The 22260-nt window shown below is 47.6% G+C and overlaps 1 protein-coding gene across 1 annotated transcript in view; it reads right to left on the minus strand.

The window, feature by feature from the left end:
- PLEKHA7 (pleckstrin homology domain containing A7) overlaps positions 1-22260 on the minus strand; it is a 203870-nt gene that overhangs the window by 50418 nt on the left and 131192 nt on the right. Inside the window, exons 4-8 of the mRNA XM_036259722.1 lie at positions 18191-18274; positions 7763-7874; positions 6886-6990; positions 4866-4938; positions 3445-3545 (exon numbers count right to left, since the gene is read on the minus strand). Of these exons, the coding sequence (XP_036115615.1) occupies positions 3445-3545; positions 4866-4938; positions 6886-6990; positions 7763-7874; positions 18191-18274 (475 nt within the window). The remainder of the gene's footprint in view (positions 1-3444; positions 3546-4865; positions 4939-6885; positions 6991-7762; positions 7875-18190; positions 18275-22260) is intronic.

Below are 22260 nucleotides of genomic sequence, written 5' to 3' on the forward strand. Positions count from 1 at the left end.
CAACACACGTTTGTTGAATAAATAAGTGAAAAACCTCATCTCTTGGCTGGTCTTCAGCCAGAATTCAGCAGGTAGTCTTAATCTTTTGGGGGTCATGAACCCTTTTGACAGTTTGGTGAATCTTATGAACTCTTCTCACAAATAAGATAAATATATTATGTTGAAATATAGTTATCAAATATTTTTAAACATTGTGAGACAGTGATACAGGTATTTCTTTAATAACTCATCATAAGCCCTGGCTGGTTTGGCTCTGCGACCGAAGGGTCATGGGTTCGATTCCAGATCAAGGGCACGTACCTGGGTTACAGGTTTGATTCCCAGATCTGATCAGGGTTGTGAAGAAGGCAACCAACTGATGTGTTTCTCTCACATTGATGTTTCTCTTTCTCTCTCTCTCTACTTCCCTCCCTACATTATGTATGTAATATTAACAATACGTACATAAATAATGCATCATAAAACAAATGCAGTAATAATTATTGTGATTTCAAAGTGGGGAAGCTCATAAATGATATTTCAAGATATTTACATTAATTATAATGTGACGTGAGGATCTTTCTGATTTCTAGTGGCGATCAAGGCACAGGTGCTGCTGATTGATACCTGTGAAGGTCTACTTTCTTAATCAAAGGAAACATTACAGGTTAAAAAGGGAGATATGATGTATCCACGGACACGAGGGGTCTGCAGGCTCAGGTCAGGACCTTGCGATCGTGCGCGAGGGAGAATGGGTCCAAGGGAGGGAGTAAAGGCACTTTCCCCACTGAAGACCCTTGGACCCTTGGCTGAGTGGGGATGTTTGCTGCGCAGAGCCTGGATCCAAAGGGCCAAGCTTGCTCAGAGGTGACCACAGGCCGAGGGTGGCTGAGCACCCAACAGGAGACTTTTGGGGAGGTGCCCCAGCTGAGCCGGCAGAACAGGGTGACCGTCTCAGAGAGCCCTGCTTGGCTCATCCTGCAGACCTGGCTGTGCTCAGGGTCCATTGGCACCCAACCTCCCTGGTCAAGAGTAGGGCCTGCCAGGCTGCAGGCACAGTTGGGGGAAAAAAGACCAGGAGAGGACCATATGACCTTTCAGTCTGCATCTCTATCTACCACCACAGATAATGCGGAACGATCCCAAGCAAGGTGCCCTAACAACAGTCAGAGAAGTTCACAGGTGCACTGACATTAGAAACAGGCCTAAGGCTCAGGACAACAAATTGTGCATTCCTCATGATGCCCAAGAACGTGGATCCTGACCTGCCCAGGGGGCCCACTCTCTGGCCCCTAAAAGAAAGATGCTGCAGCTCAAAGGGGAAGGGTACCCCTTCATCCTCAGGAAACCACAGCCTTTCTGGAGAAGCAGCTGAACACCACCAGGTCTGACAGCAGTCGCTTTTCTCTGCTCTCAGACCCTCAGCGTCTCTCCTAAAGGTCTCCCCAAATACATGCATGCCTTCTGTCTCCCAGACAAAAGATTTAGGGAACAGTCTTAGTAAAGTCTAAGGAAAAAAACAGTTTTTTAAAGAAAAGAATATGACACATAAAAGATGTTTTCCTAGAATCTATTTTCACAACTCCCAATTAAGTGTTGAGATATATAAATATACTTATGATCAGCTACTTTGAGAATATTCCAAATGCTGTCCCCCGAAAAATCACATACGACATCATTACCCTGATTGCTTGCCCAATGGCAACACTTGACCCTAAAAAGGAAGGTTTTCTGAGGAAGGCTTTCAGGTTGCAAAAGACCAGTCTGAAATCTATTGAACAAAATGCTTTCAGAGCCAGCAACAAGCAGGAAAGGCTCCTGAACTGTTAAATAGAAGAGTATTGCTAAAATGATAACAATGAACGTTAAGTCAAATCACCTCCTACCTCTGACAATGTGTGTGCAGGAGGTAACCAAAATAAGAGGAAGAGAAAGAAATTGTTTTCCCTCTCTGTAATTCAATTGAAAGAGGATATAGTTCAGGTTTGAATTCTGTCTCTATCATCTTCCAGCTTTGTTACTATGGGCAAGTTTCTTCAGCGCTCAGATCCTCGTGTTCCTGACCTACAAAATGAAGCTAATAATACTGACCTCCCCACAAGCATTAACTGAGCTAACACGAATAAAAGCACCTCTCAAATCATAAAAGGTTTTGCAGATATAAGGCAACACTATATAATGCAACATGAAGGGGAGAGGATCCAAGAATGAACCCACAATTCTGGAGTCGTAGGGACAGCAGTAATCAGGGGAAAGAGAAGGAAAGCTCACACCTGAGGATGGACAAAGCTGAGCATCAACTCAGGAAGGAAAGATGGAGGAAAATGAGACTTGACTTTCCAACAGCCCCAATGGACCCCAGATCCAGATGCTGATGACGACGATCACTTGCCAATGGTGTTGTTGACACTGTGTACCAACACTTTCCTTTAGCCCTGCCAGAGAATTGAAGGTGTCTTGTCATGTGCTTTCCATGGTCCTTTAACTATTGGTGGCTGGAAAACTTGACTCATTCAATCTCTGCTTTAGTACTGACTGCCTAAAACTCATCTTGCACCCCCACAATGAAAGAGCCAAGCTATAGAAGAGGGTAGGCAGGAGACCTCACCCCGGCTTGAAATGCATGTCATTGCTTTGTATCCTGAGCAGCATGAGGGGTGCTTCCCCGTGGCCATTGGCACTGGCAGCACCTGCTTCAATGAGATTTCCACTCCTAATGCCAATGATGTGGACCTTCAACCCATCCCACCCTCACTATCCCTAGAGATCCAAGAAATATCAGCAGGGAAAGAATTGTGGAGGCCTCAAGATTCCCCAAGTTTAGGCCTGACCACACCTGGAGCCTCCACACCTGGCTGTGAAGATGCCAGAGGATGGCCAGCAATGATCACGGACCCACTCACTCCAAATGGCATGGTGACGAAGGAAACAGAAAAGGGTTTTACTGGTAAAGGGATTTCCCTAGGAATCTTCAGTGACCCAGAAAATAAGCCAAATTTTATTCTAATCGCTTTTCAAAAGATAAAGTGGACAAACCTGAAAATCTCTTCAACGGCAGGCTCCCTGACCCTCAATGCAAGTTTTCATAATATAACTGATACAAATTCATTATAAAGGATCATCATTTGCACTACTTGGTTGGATGCTAGTCAGACTGGGTGATTACAGTGATAAGAAAGTATGAGAAGGGCTGTGTCCAATTTGCAACCACAGGACTAGAAGAGAGATGAAAAGAGGGGTCTAAATATTTGAGCAAGGCTGGGGGACTCAAAAGTTCAGATACAAATGAAAGTACTTGTGATGTGATATTACTCTTGCGTAAAGAATTTGTAACCATTAACATGAGCCTGAAACTCTCTAGCTTAACTTCTTCCCCCTTCCCCATAAAAAGAACCGCTTTTATAAAGCCTTTTTGGGGAAATTTCATAGGATGAAATTTGAGCCATAGAGGAGAGGGAGCAATACCTTAAAGGAATACTTGCGACTTATGCGGTCCTCAGGGCCCACAGGCGATATGACGTAGCTGGGCAGAGGGATGCTCCCAAGGACCACTTCTTCTCGGCTGTCTTTGAATGGAAAAACACATCAGAATAACCTCTGGGGCACTTTCCTTGGGCTGGTCCATCCCACTGCCCTAGTTCAGAGATCCTTCTCTCTCCCCCATGACTGCAGTCACTGATGGTCCCTTCGGCTATTTCCCGGGGACCTTTGTGCTCAGGCTAGGACTACAGGTGACTCAGACAGGGCCCTCTCCCCAAGGGCTGAAACAGACATGTAAACACGCTCAACTCCACCTGCTAACTCCTGAGATACAATAGTATCTCAGGTGCTTCGGGAACACAGAGGCGGGGTGACAGTCTGGGGAAGTCGACAGGCTCCAGAAGGTGGTTATTTGAAGTGTTCTAAAGGATGGGGAAGGGCATTCTGGGTAGCGCAAACCTCACAGGAAAAGTTGGAGCATGTGTGAAACATCCTACCTCTATGCTCATCCTCCTCCAAACCATCTTCATTGCCAGGGGCTCCTTCCTGACAACAGCAGGTCTGTCCCTCTCCTCCTCAAAGGCACTTTGGACACAGAAGGAAGCCCAGCTTCCTCTGCCCTTCCCCGCCTCCTGAGCCTCATCTCCCAGAGCACCTCCACGCGAGACTCACTCCGGCCTCACAGGCTTGACATTCCACTTTCTTCTGCTCCTGGAACTTTTACTAAAGTGACCTCCTCTACTAGTAATGTCCATTCTCACCCCCCACAAGCAAAATAGTGCCTATCCTTAAAAGCCCAACTCAAATCCCATCTCTTCCAAGAAGCCTCCCCAAGTGCTCCAAAATGCAATTAACTTCTGACCCCCGCTAAACTGCCTAAGTCCTTGAAGGTCTTCTAAAGTGCCTATCACAGTCTACTCATCTTAAAAGTAAGCTCTCTCTTCCTCCAAATCTTGAGGCTCACTTTCTTTCTCAGCATACACAGCCTACTCTATGTACATAACGTTCATAGGGCCAACTCAATCCACCAGGTGTCCATCCAATATCCCAGTGGACAGACAAATCCAGATAACAGGTTACAAAATACAGTGGTTTACCTGTACTTCCCACCCCTCCAGATTATGTCAAAGGTGTGCCTATGTCCTAAGGGGGGGTGGGGCAGAAGCTGACAACTCCAGGTCTTGAGATCCTAAGTAGTAGTAAACCAGATCTTGTTGGTTTTCACTCAATAAATGGAACTTTCAGGGCTGGGACTTGTAAAAATGACGTCACCAACCATCCATATTTAAAGTGAGCGCTTTGGCAGGTCAGCAGGTTATTACTGAGCTCAGTCACGGAATCTGAGACCACCATTTGCATTACCCCCACCCCAGCACAGAGCCCTGGTGGCTCACGCCTCGGCTCACCTTTATAGTAAAACAAGCAATAGTCAGCAAGCACAAACCACCTCCTTTTCCACAGCCGCATCCCAGAACTGTCCTGCAAAGCAAAGAAAACAAGTCAGGGCAATGTCTGAGCATCCTGGTCCTCCTCCCATCTTGACTTGCCCATATTCACTCTGTCTTTCAATAAACTAATGAATTTTTATTGTACAGACATTCTTTCACTAGAAAATTAAATTTTAGTCCTGCCGGTGTGGCTCAGTGGTTGAGCTTCGACCCATGCACCAAAAGGTTGCCGGTTTGATTACTGGTCAGGGCACATGCCCAGGTTGTGGGCCTGATCCCCAGTGAAGGGCATGCAGGAGGCGGCCAATCGATGTTCTCTCTCATTGATGTTTCTATCTCTCTCTCCCTCTCCCTTCCTCTCTCTCTAAAATCAATAAAGAAAAGATTTTTTTAGGTGATTGTGAACGTTTTAAAAAAGATATGGTCATGGTAGAAAAATAGTAGTGTTTTAGGGTCACTTTTCTCCCAAACCTAAGAAAATTCCAGAGCCTTTTTAGCTATTAAAATTATCTTCCTTCTGCAAAAGTTTTTGACAGGCTTTAATTAAAAAAAAATAATTCTGACAGTTTCTAAACCTAACAACATGAAATTTGTTCATTCTCTACTTACTGAAGTGCTAAAAACAAATTTAATTTGCTGAGTTCCTCTCCACCCTTCCATACCTGGTTCAAATGTCACTTCCTCTGGGAAGCCTTTTAGGATTCCCCCAAACACAGCTACACTCTCTGCTGTGTCCATAGCACTCCACCGAGACCTGTTAGTCATAGCACAGCCAAGGGGCTGGGGGTGGGGAAGAATTATTTACAGTTCCTTCCCTCCACATTTCAAAGGAGCATCCTTTTGTTTAATGGGCACAGAGATGCAAATGGAAAAAGTCAGAGGGTTAAATTACTCAGGCGAGAGAAGAGATGGGCAGAGGTAAGAAAGGAGAGTGAGAACAGAGCTGTGAGGGAAGGGGTCTCCTTAAGAGAGGGATGGAGCTGTGGGTGTTGCCATGGAGAGCAGAACTGGGGGGACAGATTTCAAGGAGACTTTTAGGAGTTTATTCCGTGGTGTGTGCAATGTAATGCCCTCCTGTCTTCCCATAGATCCTTTAGAAGTTTACATCATTGCTTTTGGAGCTGGATTTGTGTTTTTTCAGATAATGTGATATGTGAGGGCATGCGCTGGGTGAGGACATGACACGTGAGACATGTCCATTTGTGGCTCCCTGCAGACCACCAGGCCTTCGAAGGCAGGAACCACATGGCATTCATCTTGTATCTGCTGTGAGACCACCGAGAACATGGCGGGCACCTGGTGAAGGAATGTGGGGAGCAAGGAGAGAAGGAAGGAGACGAGAGGGACAGTCTCTAGCCCTGGGCACTCACAGCCTATCCATGGCCAGAACTGATGGGGAGGACCGAGATGAAGGGGGTCTCAGGGGGACAGAACTGACAGGGCTTCCTGGATGGCTGGATGTGGGAGGAGGACGAGCTGGTGACGGCACTGAGGTTTCTAACCTGTGATCCAGAAAAGCAGACTGGGGGCGGCGGGGAAGGTGAGTGGTGAGGAGCAATGAGCTGAGTTTGGTTGACTTGGGAGCTAGATATGTGTGCTGGACTGGGAAAGAGGAAACGAGAGGTTTTTCTGCCAAATGATAACAAAGACTCTTTAACATCAGGAAGGCAAGTGCTAGCATGAAGGCTGGATTCATGTTGCCCCCCACCCCCCATAAGCACCTGGGTCCCAGGGCAGCAAACTGCAACAGGGTCAAAGTGGTCCAGTGGGTATGGGAAGGGGAGCTGTAGCCAATGAGTAGACAGTCCACTCATAAATATGAACAGCAAATTGCTCAGCACGGTGGGCAAAACCTATCTGCTTCAGACAAACTCAGGAACAGAACACGTATTATGAGCCTGTACCCAGCTCGGGTAGAAGAGGACAGGGAAAGGAAAGCAATCAGCAGGTGCATCTCCATCTCCCCTTCCCCCCTCACCTGTTTGTGCAGCCAGCCCCTCACCACCACCGGAACATTGAGGTTCCTCCGAATGGCCTGGTCCCTCTTCCCGAAGCTGTGGACCTTATTGCTGGACTTGATGATCTAGGAGTAAGCAGATGCAAACTCTAGCAGCAGGGAGGATTTAGCGAGGCACAGAAAGCACTTGTGTGATGAGGGCTGCAGGCTCCTCTGCCTTCCTCGAAGTGCCAGCGCCCTTTGATCAAAAGAGCAGCAAGGAGACATGGACCAGCATGCACATGGCCACAGCACTCTAATTAAAAAGCGAGTCCAAGACCTGGCAAGCTTCCCATCTGGGTCACAGAGAAAAAAAATTTAAAGGGATATTTCAATCAATTTTCACCAGCAGCTGTTGGCCCCAATATGTCCTATGACTTTCTGGAACAAAGCTACTTTTTGGTCACAGACTTTGCCAATTACCAGGTATGTATCCCTCCCCGCTGGGTTCGGTCCTCAGCACGGTGTCCTCTGCAATGCCAGCTCTGTTCCCTGTCCTCAGGCAGTGCTCCCAAATCTTGAGCACAGACACCGCTGGGCCCTTTTCAAGGGCCCGTCAGTCACAGATTTCTCCAGGCCATCTCTAACACACAGGTGGCCTTTCCAAGATACATCTGGAAAATGAAGACTGCATCCAAGGGCCTTGCTGTCAGTCCTGGTTCTGTGAGCAATCACCTGTTTCCTTGGACAAGTGACATACCCCCAGCTGGCCTCAACTTCCCGCTCTATCATCATGAGAGAATACTTCTCATGTGTCTCCTTCACAAAACTACGGTGAAGGTCAAACTTTCTTCTGATTATAGAGGGGCTTGGCAAGTACAAAAGAGGGGACAGAAGGAAGGAGCGGCCAGGAGCTCACCTTGGGGCCAGGCTTGGCCTCCATGGTGGAAGTGGTCCCGGTCGTGGACGTTTCGCTGACCATGCTGGACGGCCTTTGGTTTCTCTCTTGCTTTGACATATGTGGATTTGGCCTGTGAGGAGACGTAAGAGAATCTAGTGAATAAGTGCCTGACTGCAGTAGGAAGTGGAATCTGAGACTGATTCCTGGTTAGAACTGGTTGACGGGCCTTAGGCAACTTGGACCGACCTTTTGGAGACCACCTGCCTCCAAATTGCAGCCTGGGGGCCACCATGCCCAGCCTACCCATGTGCTTCAGGGCATCACGAGGATGACAGATGGGCACATCTCCACAGCCTGACACCCCACAAAGGGGCAAAGGCAGTCATCCTCACCAGCTGTCCTACAGTCCCCACATTTGCTCCCTTACTTGCATGTCTATGGCAACTGCCCCATTACATGGGCACACAGTCACACATGGTTCATCACAGCAAGAGCAATCCATACCCCTTACTCACATGGACAAACGCACGCACGCACACACACACACACACCTCCATTTCTCTGGCTCACAAAAGAAGCTGTGTATAATTAGTAACAAGAAATCACTTGTGAACACATCCACACCCCCAGATACACACAGAGAATTGCTTGCATAAACGCCAGTAGGACTTGCCTCCCAAAATAGACTACTCAACAAAGAGTCCTATTCTGGGAACACTCCAGCTGCCCCAAAATAGAGCCACAGGCGATATTAACCCCTTGTGCCATGCGTGGAGAGCAAGAAGAATGAAGCATGCCTGGAACCCCAATGGGGATCCCCTGGGTGTATCCCCATCAGCATCCAGTGACATGTTTCCCACCGAGATGCTCCACTTGCCCTGGGAGGACCAGAACTTTGGGAACATCTTGGTCCAACACTCAAGAGACACTGTAGAGAACCATTCTCACCTGCCTCCACAGAGCCCCAGCATTTGCCAGAGTTTTCAAAGCAGCGGGTGGCAAATGCCTCCACACAAATTCAGTATTATCCTTGAATGGCCCGGGGCTGATTCCCCAAAGCTGCTAACTCCAGGATCAGTGAGCCTTTCTCAAAGCAGTCTCAGGAGTGGCTGGGCTGTCCACTGCTCTGACAGGCAACAGGATCCAGGCGGCAGCAGTAAACTGAGGCTCTTCACCTGAGGAGTGGAGAGCATCTGACCTGGAGGCCTGGGCCAGGACCCGGTGGAGATGGAGGATCCAGGCAGGACACAGCTGAGGACGAAGCACTCTGATGGCCTTTTCCAGCCTCACTTCTACAGAGGTTCTAGTTTCCACCTTGGAGATAAAATATGCTGCTTCCTTGAAAAACCACTGCTGCTCAAAGGATACGTGATCCTTCCCATGCCCCAAACCAGAGCTCCGATGGCCTGCACCATTGGGGCAGCTCTTCCCGGAAAGACCACGGCAGCAGGCACCAGCTTTCCAAGGGGCTGGGTCCTGCCGGATGTTGGCAGCTGGAGGTGCAAATCCCTTCGGGCAGAAGGAGCGGGCTCTTTATCAGCTCAGGCGCTCACTCTAGCTTCCCCGCCCCTGGCCTCCATCCCAGCCAGACTTTTTCACTGCTCCCCACTGAGAGAATGTGGTACACTCACTGCTGGTGAGGCTGTGGGAGGGGCTCTGAGAGTCTGCCTTGTCCAGGCCCTGCCTCCAGACAGAACTATGTTCCAACGCCTCCCTGGAGCCTGGTCTTGCCTGACTTTTCAAATTTCTAAGGTGTGAGACAAGAAGAAATCGTGGGCGACCTCAGTTATGGCAGCCATAGCTCTAAGCTAAATTTCAGGACATCAAGACCAACAATGAAAAAGGTTTGCTTGATAGTTTATCAAGTTAAATAGGCGTATATAGAATATTTGAGAAATATAAGAAAAAAGCTGAAAGAAAAAAAAATCAGCATAGGCCCACTACCCAAAGGAAAATCATTTTTAATACTTGGTATATTTACTTTCACTCTCTTTTATATGCCTGTTTTTTTTTGGGGGGGGGGGGGCTTTTGTTTTTATATAACTGTGATCATACTGTGTTTATGATTTTGCATCTTGATTTAAGGAAACTTATAATAAACATTTTCTCCATTCCTTTAATCTCATCCACATCATTTCAAATGACTGCATCAGATTCCATCCATTAGATGTGCCGTTCGTCCTCTGTGGGACAGAGGAAAGGTGATCTGGACTTGTGACTGGCCCAGGAAATCCAGGACAGATGCCACTTTTGCCATTTCTGCACCTTACAATCTTGAGCCCTAACTTGAATCATCCCCCTGCACTCAAGGCCCCCGGTCTCCTCCCCACACAAGCTTCTGAAATGTTGGCTGGCCAGGGAGCTCTGGGGCTCGCACAGGAACAAAGCCGACTGCCCTGCAGCCGTGGGAGTGAGGGGACAGGGCACGACAATCACCCAGGGAGCCAGCGGTGAACACACTTCAGCTGGAGAAGGACTGGATGAGGCTCCAGCACTGACATCAGTGAGGGATCAGGCAGTGAGGAGCACATGAAGACAACCCCAGTCTTCATGACCACAGAGACCTCAGCTGAGACACAGCCAGAGAAGGCTGGCTTGTTAGAAAAGACGACTGCCGTCCAAACGAAATCTTCCCGCAGGGAGGGGACCATGTTGCCTCCACAAATGAGGAGTGGATCTTCACCAGGGCTGCCCATGGGCAGGGACAGCTCCCAGCTGAAGCAACAGATTCAACCACTACCTGGTCGCCCTTGACCTGGCTCTGTTAGAACAAGGTGCACACAGCTACCCACTCAGCCAAGTAGCAAGGTCTGTCTTCAGAGAAGGTTCCCCTGAATCTCAACATGGGCAATGAATGATCTTGTAGGTCCTCCATGGGTGAAGAAGACTTCTGGAAATAACTAGAAGTTATCCAGAATTACATCTAACACTAAAAAGGAAAAAGAGAAAGTGGTGGCCATGCTCAAAACACCATTTGGCATTCAAAAAACAATTTCCTCACTTGGCTGAAAAGCTGACTCCAATGGAAACTTCTGGATGTTGTTTACCACACTGTTTTAAGCTACGGGAACATCCGCAGTACCCGTGTGAAGCCTCCTGAAGAGACAACATGGAGGGACCATCACTCGCGTGGCTGTGCGCCTTCCGGCACATTTGCTTCAGCCAGTGACATCTAAGAGTGTGTCCCCACTTTACAGCCTGGCAGGGCAGACACTTCTCAGACCAGGTTTCACCCCAGAACCCTCCTCCTCCCCCAGAGGAGCGCATGTGGCCCTGAGCTGAGCTGCTGTGCAGACGGGCCAGGCACACAGATCCCGGAAGAGGAGACTGACTGAACCCGGCACATGCTACAGGAGGGCCGACTCTCCGCTTCATTACATAAAACCTATTAACTTAAAAGCCAGGTTTCCCTGCTGTCTTGGATGCCCAAAGTGCAGGGGTATGATTTGAACAAAGACTTTTTCCTTGACTTGGGCTACAGAACACTGATCATTTTGCTGGAAGGGTGTGGACTGAAGCTCAAAACAGTGAGCTGGAGTTTTAACTCAATTGCTGCCCATCAGAAAGGAACAAACGAAGTTAGGACCAGACAAAAATCAGTCTGGAGAAGATCAACAGGAAAATGACTTCATTCTCCTCTGAACTTCCTCAAGAATGGGTCAGGTGAGCCTGGGCAGGAAGTTCTGCTCTCTGTCCTTCCATTTCTCTGTAAAAGGAGCTGCTTCCTACATACCCAGGAGCAAATGCATGTAACACTGGCAGACCAGTGAGAAAGGGAGGCTATAATTCAGACGCCCTTTCCTTCTGTTGGGTCTGAATTCAGGTGATTTGTTTAATCCTCAGCTGCTCTCAGTCAACATTGTGGACAGCAGCAGACTGAAGTGGGATCAAGCAAGACCTTCCCTACCCTACTGCCTATACAATAGCTAGGTCACCAAGCCAAGTGTCACCAACACTCAGGGATAGGTACACAAGGTCAAGCAAGCAGAGGGACTGGGCTGTACTTGTCCAGCCCTACTAAGTGCCAGGCATTTTGCCCACGTTATCTCACTTAACCTGCAAAGCCAGTTTCACCATCTCCATTTTATGGAGGAGGAAACTAAAGCCTGAAAGAGATTTAAGATTTGCCCCCAAAAGAAGCTGGACTCCAAAAACCTGAGCTCTGCCACAGAGACACCACCCATAGCCAAGTCCCCAAGTCTGACAGGCAGGCTTTTGCTCTTCTCAGCCCCAAGACTAACCCCCAAACCAAGAGGACCTTGGGGTGCTAGAAAGACCATGAGCCCAGAATAACTGGGTCTCAACAAAACTCTGCAGCTGGCCGACTCCTCCACAAGTCACGTCGCTTCTCTGGGCCTTGGTTTCCGTGACTGCAAAAGGTAGTGAAAACGACTTTCCTCTCGCAAGGCAAGTGTGTGGACTGAAACAACACTTGGAAAACCATGAAGCACTCGGCTAAATGAAAAGCAGCTGGTGACTGTCACAAGTGGAGACCCCAGAATTTAAATCTCAGGTACACCTTATTTTTATTTCTTAGGCACTTCTCTCTAGAAAGCTCAAGATGTCAGACAATCACCTTCCAAACAACAATCATTTCCTCTGAACACTGTATCTGGGGCTTCTTTGAAGTGTAGTAACCCTGTGGCTAGGGGATTGGGCTCCCCTTCTTTCCCCAGGAGAATAATAATGTCAGGAGTTTTCAAGGCTAAAAAGGGAGGTTAGAAAGCTATGGGGACTTGGGAATCTCTTATTGAGAAGACATCATGAGATGATACCTATATTCCATGAATTCCTGGAAAAACAGGCCCCCAAATTTATGCTTTATCTTCAAGGATCCTACACAGAGAACTCAGCTAAAATTATTGCTTCGAAAGGAGGCACATTAGAAAACAACCAGCAAATTTTTTGAGACGCTGACACCCACCATCTAAAGGGGTATGGAAAAGCAATGCACAAAGAAAAGCAAGACTAAAAGAAAGTTCTTGTCCCAAACAGGCAGACACCTCCACACCCCCTCTTCCCAGAGAAAGAGACACACACAGACAGCCAACGCGCACTGTACACTCCCAACCCCCTGGGGAGGCTGTCTGACACGGGTTTTCATTCAGCCACTATGGCCTCATTACTCAACTATGGCTTTCTGTGTTCTTTCCCCTCCTCCACAATCCTCTCTGCAACACAAGCCCTGTTTCCCCACCCCACCCGGGGAGCTGGAAAGCTGCCCAAACAGTGTCCCTCACCTAGCATGAAAATCATCCAGTGAGCCTTGCGGGCTCCCCTCATGCACCCCCAAACCCCAGCACTGCCCTGAACTTGGCCTGAGTCCCGCTCTGCCAAATGACCCTGGGCCAGTCTCTTCCGCTGTCCAGGGTACAGGTCCCTATCTATTCCCAGGGAGAACCGGACCTTGACCTCTGCTGTTCCTCACACCTCTGCTTTGCTGTCTCAGAGATGCTACAATTCTAACAAGAGCCTTGGTGAGCCCTCTCCTAGCCTACCTGCTCCTCCTGGCTTAGCAGGCAGCCACTTCTCTCAATGGAAACAGCCTTTTCTAATGCAGATCTGGGCACACCCCAGCCAGGGGGAGGTACAAGGAGAAGACAGGGGTGTCACAGGAGAAAACAAGATGACTGTTTGCCAGGCAGCTCCCCTTCCATGCACAGGGACACCCCCACTGCAGCATCCTTGCCCAGCGCGCAGCTGGAGACTGTGTCGCGAGGACTGCATCCCCTGTGCCAGTGCCCTTTGCCACATCAACATCAAAAGCCAAGCCAACACCCAGGTGTCTGAATGAACTAAGGACACTATCACCACCTCTTCCCTTACCTTGACTGTCACAAACGCCGTCTCCTAGACCCAGAAGGAAAGCTGAACAGTCCAAGTTTCTGTATCTGCTTGCCAGGTGTTTCCATTTTTCCTCATTTTTCTGCTGCCATGGCAACCAAATGCAACAGGCAAAGCTAGCGCAAGACTGTCAGTCTGGAGAGACAAGGTGCTGGCTATACAGCTGCAGAGAGCAACACGTCGGCCTCACAGCCCTGGGCTCTGCTGATGGGCAACAGGGCAGACTCCTTCTCCCTGCTCAGTGCACCCCCACCCCAATCCTGTATTCTTAAGCTCTCACTATCAGCTTTCACCAATTTGTAACTGCAGGAGGGAAGGGAGTCAGCCATCTCCCAGCAGCAGGAGATACCCCACCCCCAGACCCATAATCAGCATCCACCTCAGAGAGCCTTGCCCTAAAATCTGCAAAATGAACCCCCAAAGAGGTCAAAGGTAAGGAAGGTAATTCTTACCTGCAGCAAGATAAAGCTTTTAAGTGTTATCCTCTAAACACCACTCATAACATTCCAGGCAATTCCAACTTGCAGTTCTTCCCCAAATGATCCAATGAGAAAACAGAGGGCTGCTCAGACCCCAAGGGAAGGAACAAGCTCAACTCACGAGGATGCCCAAGACGCAGGTTCGGCCAGGGTCCTCGCCCTGCTGGGAACTCCACGCAACCCTGGGTGCCTGGCCGCTGGCTTCTGAGCACAACAGCAGGCATCTGAACTTCCAGAGCACACACTCTCAACTGGGCCCCACCTCAACATCAAGCGCTCGACAGAGCCTGGGGATCCGCATGCACCGCCTGCTGTCAGTCAGCTGCCAGCGTCAAGGCTCCGGAACGCTCCTCTCCTCTTCACCAAGAGCTGCAGAGGCGTCTGCCAGCGGCTTCCTGGGCAGACCAGCTCGGAGGAGAAAATGCTCCTGTACACAGCACCAACCCCCAAAACCACAGCCTGAAGTTCCTCGGGCCAGGGCTTACCCCTTCAGGAGGGCCCCTGTGTGTGGCCCCTGGAAGCCACAAAGGGCAACCACAAGCTCCCAATTTAAGGAAATCACTGAGAATCAGGAAAGAGGCTTAAGAGGAGCCCAAATGATCCAATCATTGGAAATGAGGCCCTGCAAAAAGGCTTGAGAACTTTTTCTGAAAAAAAGACTACCAAGGAGGCTTGGCATCTTCCAAACAAGCGTGCAGTTATTGGATCAAATTTCATTACTGCAAATACAATTACAATTAACATCCCTAAGCAGCAGTGGCCTACTTCGTCAGCACATAAACGCCTGAGGACAGCCAAGGACGTCTCTCGAAGACCACTGAGAGGACAGGCAGTACGCAAACTAGTCAGCGGCACCGCATCTGGGGCCAGACGATCCGGGCTCGAGCACCTGCACGTGTAATAAGTTCCTGGGCCACCTTGGTTCAGACACCACACTTTAAAACCACTGCTCTAGAAGGATTCGCACCAAGAAACCGGGGTGACGGCTCTGCAAGCAGAGTCGATGTGGCCTTAACAGACCGTCTCTGAAGACGAGAAAGCCAGTTTTCCTTTTCCACCCAACACAAGCGGAGAGTGGGTATGTGAAGGACAAAAATGGTCATCTCAGCCTTTTTCTCCTAGCCACACATAACACACCACACAACAAAATTAACCTTCTCTTTACAAGATTATAACAGTCATCCTATTCGTTGGCACATTTTTTTAATGGTTTCTGTGAGGGGAAAGCATGCCTCACTCACCCTCCAGAACTCTGCCAGGAGGTAAATCCGAGTGTGTTTCAAGGAACAAGCGATTTAGACAACGGACTGCAGCCTCTGTCTCCAACCTTATCCACACTCCCCTTCCCAATCCTCCACTACACATGGGTCTTCTTGCCCTCTGACCCCACCACGATGGCCACACGTCCCCGTGTGAACGACCCTCATACACGTGCGCACTTATCAAAATCGTCCTCCTTCCTCCAGTTAAGGGCTAAACACTTCGAGAAAGTCTTCCCTCTCTTTCATCCCCATCGCAATCAATCCTGTCAATGTCCTCACCTCCTGTCAATATCACCTCCCAAGGATCTCCAGTATCCACAGTGCTCTTCAGTTTCCACTCTGACCCAGCTGGTGTAAATCCCCCACGCTCCACCCGCTCTGCCCTCAACGTCTTTGCCCAGGTTGTTCACCTTGACTGGACAGGTCTCCATTTCAACATACCTTCTCAGGACGGAGAGGCCTTCCAGGATCCTGAAGCCAGGTTAGAACCCCATTACCTTCTCCGAATGAACCCTTTGTCTCCTCAGGCATGAACATGGATCACATTTGTGATCTGTTTAATTATCTAACCTCCCTATTCAACAGTAAGCTCTTCATAGAGGGGACCGCGTTTGCCTTGCTGCTGTGACTGCAGAGTCTGGCACGGCCCCTGACACAATGCAGGCATTTACTAAGTACTTAATGAGTAAGTGCAGGAAGCCTCCCTCCCTCTCAATGCCTAAAGCACATTCTGCCTCCTTCAAGGAGTCTGGCCACACAGCTGCTCCCACCACCTGAGATAAGCAAGCATGCCTATGACAGCCAGGAAAGGGACTCTAGAGGGAGACAGTGACCCTTGGAAACTGAACGGAACAGAGATTAACTACAGAGATATTTTGGTAGAATAAAAGAGGCTAACTTCTCGGAAGTGGTCAGGGGACAAAGTCTTTGTTAACAAAGAGGAATAGGAGGTGTGTGTGACAACTATTTAGTTATAAAAAGTCCGCATTTTCCTAGAAGCTCATATTAAAGTTGACAACTTCCCAATTTAAGCATTCTGATGGATTCCCTATCCAGACCTTTAATAATGACAGGTGTCCATGTCTCCAGGAAGCCTAAGAAAAGGGGCTGACCTCAGTGACCTCTCAGGAGCTTCTGACCTTGAGGATTCTACAAACTCATTCCAAGCTGGAATTCAGATAATCCACATTTGGGCTGTTTTCACACAGCAGATCTTTCTTGATGTAGGAGACAAGACAGTCTTTACCTTCCACCCATTCTCTCTCTAATAGTATTAATGCTTTCAAAGTCAGACCCCCGACGCCAGTCTAGCCATCATGTCCCATAGGCCACCAGCAGCAAAATAATTCAGCAAGCAGCTTCTAGGGCAAGGGTTAGACCTGACTAAAGAGATCAAGCCAGGAAGACATCAAATTTGGGCAAACGACTATTTCTTTGAGTGTCAGTGTCTTCATCTCTAAAATGATGATGGTGATGACCTACTCCCCAGGTTACGGTATTAAATGAGAGATGCATGTAAAATCCTCCGCACAGAGTAAATATGCAAGGATGTCAGTATTGTTATAATTATAGATTTCTAATTTTAAAAGCTCTGTAAAATAATTATTCTAAGCTGAAAATACTATAGAGATAAAATGATATGTTTGGAATTTGCTTCAAAAGAATCTAGGGGGTGAGGAGGAATGTAGAGATGAAATAAAATCAGCCATGCTTTGAAAATTATAGAAGATGGCAATGAATACATTGGCTTTCTTACCATAACTCTCTTCTTTTGTATATGTTTGAAATTTTCCACAATAGAAATTTTAAAGGAGTAAGCACCAAGGGAGCAAAATGCATTAAAAATATGAATACTGCCCGGCCAGCGTGGTTCAGTGGTTGAGCGTCAACTCATGCACCAAGAGGTCGCTACTTCGCTTCCTGATCAGGGCACATACCCAGGTTGTGGACCAAATCTCCAGTGCCGGGAATGGGGGAGGTGGCCAGTCAATGTTCTCTCTCATTAATCTCTCTCTCTCTCTCTCTCTCTCTCTCTCTCTCCTTCTCCCTCACTCTCTATAATCAATATAGAAAAAACCCTTTTTTTAAAATATGAATACTGATAATTTATTTTAAGATCACATTGGTCTAGGTGACTGAACAAAAGAAAAATGATTTGAAGGAACAAAACATAAAGCCAATGTCTCTATTAGTTTCTCAGACAGAATTGTTTGTTTTCTTCAGACAGAACGGTCTCAGGTGAGCAGAAGGGAACGCAGCCACTTGCACAGGTTCCCTTCGTTTTTGGTTGAGGAACACATCTGCTTGGGCTGCACACACGTTTCAGTAGACAGCCCTGGGTGGCAGCACCTGCCACTGAGCATCCCAGGGGCCCTGCTGAAACGGGATTGTGGAGCAAGGAAGTTCCTGTGTCAGGAAAAGCAAGCATAAGAGCTCAGAATGGTCAGGAACAAGGGGTGTCACCCGCCCTCCTCTCTTCTAAGCCCTAGCTTTGGACTCTTATTTGAGGCTCCCTTTGGAGGCTTGCTCGGTCTGAGGCTATATTTAAGGTATTTTCACACCAGATGAATGTGTTAGATGTTGCTTGAGGAAAATAATTCGTTCAAGGGGCAGAGCTTTTAAGAGGCTCTGACAATACCAATCGCAGCACATCCCCCCATCACCGCCCTCCTTCCACCTCATCCCACTGAGGGAAGTCCAGAGGCTGAAAAACAAAATTCTCGCATTTCACCTTCAGTCAACCAGCCCACCCTGAGCCCCTCTAGCTGAGAGAGAAAACAGTCCAACAAGCTTTGTTTCAAGCAAACACTTTTAAGCTCCCAAACTCTGCCTGGAAAAGGAGAATATATAAAAGTACTTACTCTTCTTGAAGAATAAATTCACTGTTTTCTGGAGAAAACTGCCCACTCACAGGATGCCTGAATGCTGTGGTCTGCTGGTTATGGCTAAAGAGAAAGAAAGAGAGATCATTAAAGCAGGCACATGAGTGAAAAGGATGCCAGACACAACAACAGGTCGGAATGTCTGAGGACCCCTGGTCATCAGATTCCTCCCAGGGTAAGAAAGTGGGCCTTTCTGCTGAGCGGCACTTAATCCAGCTGTATTCAAAAGCCAAGAACTTCCAGCTCAGCCCTGGTTGAGTAGCTCAGTGGGTCAGAGCATCGTCCTGATATGCCAAGGTTGTGGGTTTGATCCCTAGTCAGGGCACGTACAAGATTTAACCAATGTATGCATAAATAAGTTGAACAACAAACCGATGTTTCTCTCTCTCTCCCTCTCAAATCAATCAATAAATAAAAATTGAGGGGTGGGGGGGGGCAAGAACTTCCAGTTTAGGTGCCACCAGCCACCTAAGACACGGGGACTTGAATTCTAGGGATGGCACCAAGAACACGCTGCATCTCAGAGGGACATCCTACGAAGCACCAACTCCCAACAAGCTGAGTGGCTTAGCAAAAAGTTACTTGAAGACGGCACAAGCTGAAACAAGAATGAAGGAAGCAGACAGCACTTTCAACGGCTTCCCAAACCCATGAACCAGGGAAAGAATTTTAAGAATTAACCACCCACCCAGAAAAATCTATCTTCTTAAAATTCTTCTCCCTACTACAAAACGTCTTCACCTCAGGGGTGGGACATAAATAGATGAGCATGTCTCTGCAACATGACCTGCTCAGTCTCAACACTGGAGGGCTTCTAGCACCCTTTTGAAGTTAGGAGGGATCAGCTTCCACACCAAGCTGACAGGCACAACCAGTGTGTGTAGGTGTTTTGTGTGTTCACAAAGGCTGCTTGGTTCTTTGAAAGGAAGGAGGAGCTAGCTCTAGAAGCTGCTGGGTTGTTCCCTGAATAAACCTAACCTCCTTCTTTTGAAAAGAATATGATTTGTTTTAAAGCTTTCCCCAATCACAAAAGCAGCCATTTGAGAAATTTTAGAAAATATAGACAGAAAAAAAAAGTCATCTATGATCTCACCATCTAGACATATACCTGGGCATAGTCTCCTTCCTAGGTTTTTTGTTGTTTTCTCCTTCTATTAAAAAAAATTGTGATTTTACTGTATTTAGAAATATGTATCCTGTTTTTTTTTTTATCATATCCTATGAACACAGAAAATGTCCTATGTCATTAAGACTTCTTCATTTGAAATAGCTGAATAATAATCTCATCATGTAGATATAATTTTTCTCATATTACCAACTGTTCAAAAAATATTCACTGGCCATCTGTGTACCAGGCTCTGCTTTAGGTGCTGGAGACACAGTGAACAAGAAAGTCCTCAGCCTATTGCATTTACATTCTAGAAAGATTAATCTTCTTCTAATGCTGGATATTTTAGGTGTCCTCCCTGCCAACTGTTTTAATAAATGCATCTTTGAGTATAAACTTCTTCTGCCATTCAAATTAGTTCCTTGGGTTAAAGTCTCAGCCCGGCCAATGTGGCTCAGTGGTTGAGTACCGACCCATGCACCAAGAGATCACCAGTTCAATTCCCAGTCAGGGCCCATGCCCAGGTTGTGAACCCGATCCCCAGTGGGGCATGCAGGAGGCGGCCAGTCGATGTTCTCTCTCATCGATGTTTCTATTTCTCTCTCCCCCCTCTCCCTTTGTCTCTTTCTAAAAATTAATAAAGGCAAAATAATAATAATAATAACAACAACATCCCAGAGGTAAGATGACCAGGGCATGGTCATTTTTTAAGGTTCCAAACACAGATGATTAAGATGCTTTTGCTGTCAGAGTCCATATATCATTTCAGTTTGCTAAAATATTAGCCCCGTCTCCAACGTGAGCATTGAGCCACCCTGGAGACTCGTAGAAGATTTAAAAAGAAAAAAATCTCTAAGTTACAAAGTTTTTCTTACTCTGCCCTGGAGCCTGGTCTGAGCACCCTGCACTCTGGTGTCCAGGGTATGCTGGCACTGAGGTTAGAGCAGCCTGATTCCCAACAGGCTGTGTGCAGCAGGCAGAGCCAGACTGCTCCCAGGTCCTGCGATTATGCACCACCCCAACACCCTCTCACCCCTCCCAACCACCGCCAGCCACCGGACTCCCAGCTCCTGGTTCCAGGCAAGCCCTTGGAATCCTATGACTTCATCATCTGGCAGGCAGCAGCCTGATCTTCCCAAAAACTCAGAGTTAAGACATGAGCATCTAGATAAGAATGGGAAGCAGGCTCTCTTAACACCTGCTTCAGAAGTCCTTACACCAAGTTCAAGGGTTAGGCTTTATTTACATCCAGCTCCTTTTAGACTGGCATCTCCATTCACCAGGGAATCTGAAAACACAAACTCTAATCTAAGCCTGCCTCATTTCCACCTGCAGAAAAAAATGCCCTGCTCTTAACGGGAAAAACAACAAAGCAACAACACCACTATCCACTATCACTTCTCAAGGGTTCTCCAGTTCAGACAGCTGTCATTTCATCAAATCTAGAGGCAGCTTCCCAACCTTTCCTTACGCATCTTTGCGATTAATACCGTCAAGCCCATCTTATGGAGGAGAAAATGGCTCAGAGAGGTTAAGTGACTTGTTCAGGATAACTTCGTTAATCAGTGACAAAACTGAGACATGAATCCAGGTCTTCTATTTCTAAATGTGATGCTCTTTGCATGACAACCTGCTGTCCCCTTCCCTTAGGAGTCTGTGGGGCTGGCAGCTTTCTGGCCGTAAGAGAAATCTCTAAAGAAAAGACATCAGGAAAACAGCACCATCCATTGCTACTCCCTTTCGTCCCTTTCCTTCCTTCCTCCCTCCCTCCCAAAGTCTGACTGACAACCCCAATATGGCCCTAGGTAGTCCCCAGACAGCCTTTGGTCCTGTCACAGGGTCAGCTGGGTGGAGCTCTGGTGGAATCAGGCAAAGAGTGAATCCTCTGTGTGCTTGGAGCAGCATCCAGCAGGCAGTCCATACATACCACACAACCTTAACAGCAACTCCTGGGCTCCCCACACCCAGCTCGTACCAGCTTAAACAAGCCGAGTCTTGGGCAAGTAAATCCTGAGCTAAGATAAATTTTACATTCTAACATTAGAGGGAAGATGGTTTTTTAAAAGTGGACAAAAATACAGCTGTCATTTCATCAAATCTAGAGGCAGCTTCCCAACCTTTCCTCCCTAATATGAAGGTTGCCCTTTTTGTCAAAAAAAGTTAACAACCACAGCACCATCAGCATCATTTCCTGCATTTACATGAAGCTTTACATGTGGTCACATTCCTCATCGCATTTGACCCTCCCAAGCATGCGCTGAGTTAGGCAGGACAGATATTTTTATCTCCATGTTACACATTAGGAAACAGGATTCGAGTTATGGGATGTCATTGGAACACTAAATCTAAAGAAGAAAAAAAGACTCATACATTGAGAAAAGAGATGAACCAAAGTAATGCCTCTGGAATACTGAGGTCTTAAAATCCGATCATTTCTGATCAAACTCACCCATCTTGCTAATGGCAAAGCTTCTGGTTCAGCATTTTTAGAGCAAAGGAGGGAGAGTTAGGTCCTTGGGCTATTTTATTTCATTCAATCTTCCCAAATACCCAGCAGGGCAGGTTGTGTTTCATCATACCAGGCCACAGGTGAGGAAAGGGAGGCCCAGAAAGGGTAGATGACATATCCACAGTGACAGTCAGCTCCTGTGTTCTGATCTACTACTACTCCGGGCTCACCCTTACCAAACCAAGGCTGCCAGTAAGTGCTGAATCCCTACACCCATTTGGAGATTGCCAACTGTTCTGACTTTTCCTGCTGTCTCCCAACCCCTTAGCCCCAAAGTCCCTAGCCTGCCATTTTCTGATTTTCTAAAACCCATGAAGAATCTCATGTACTATAACCCTGTCTCAAGATGCACTTAGCAGGCACAGACAAATCCCCCGAAATACCTGTTCTTAAACCTGAATTGCCACCTTACTCCTTGGTGGTGATAGAGAT

The sequence above is a fragment of the Molossus molossus genome, unplaced genomic scaffold, assembly GCF_014108415.1.
Source record: "Molossus molossus isolate mMolMol1 unplaced genomic scaffold, mMolMol1.p scaffold_m16_p_13, whole genome shotgun sequence".
In the NCBI taxonomy this organism is placed as follows: domain Eukaryota; kingdom Metazoa; phylum Chordata; class Mammalia; order Chiroptera; family Molossidae; genus Molossus; species Molossus molossus.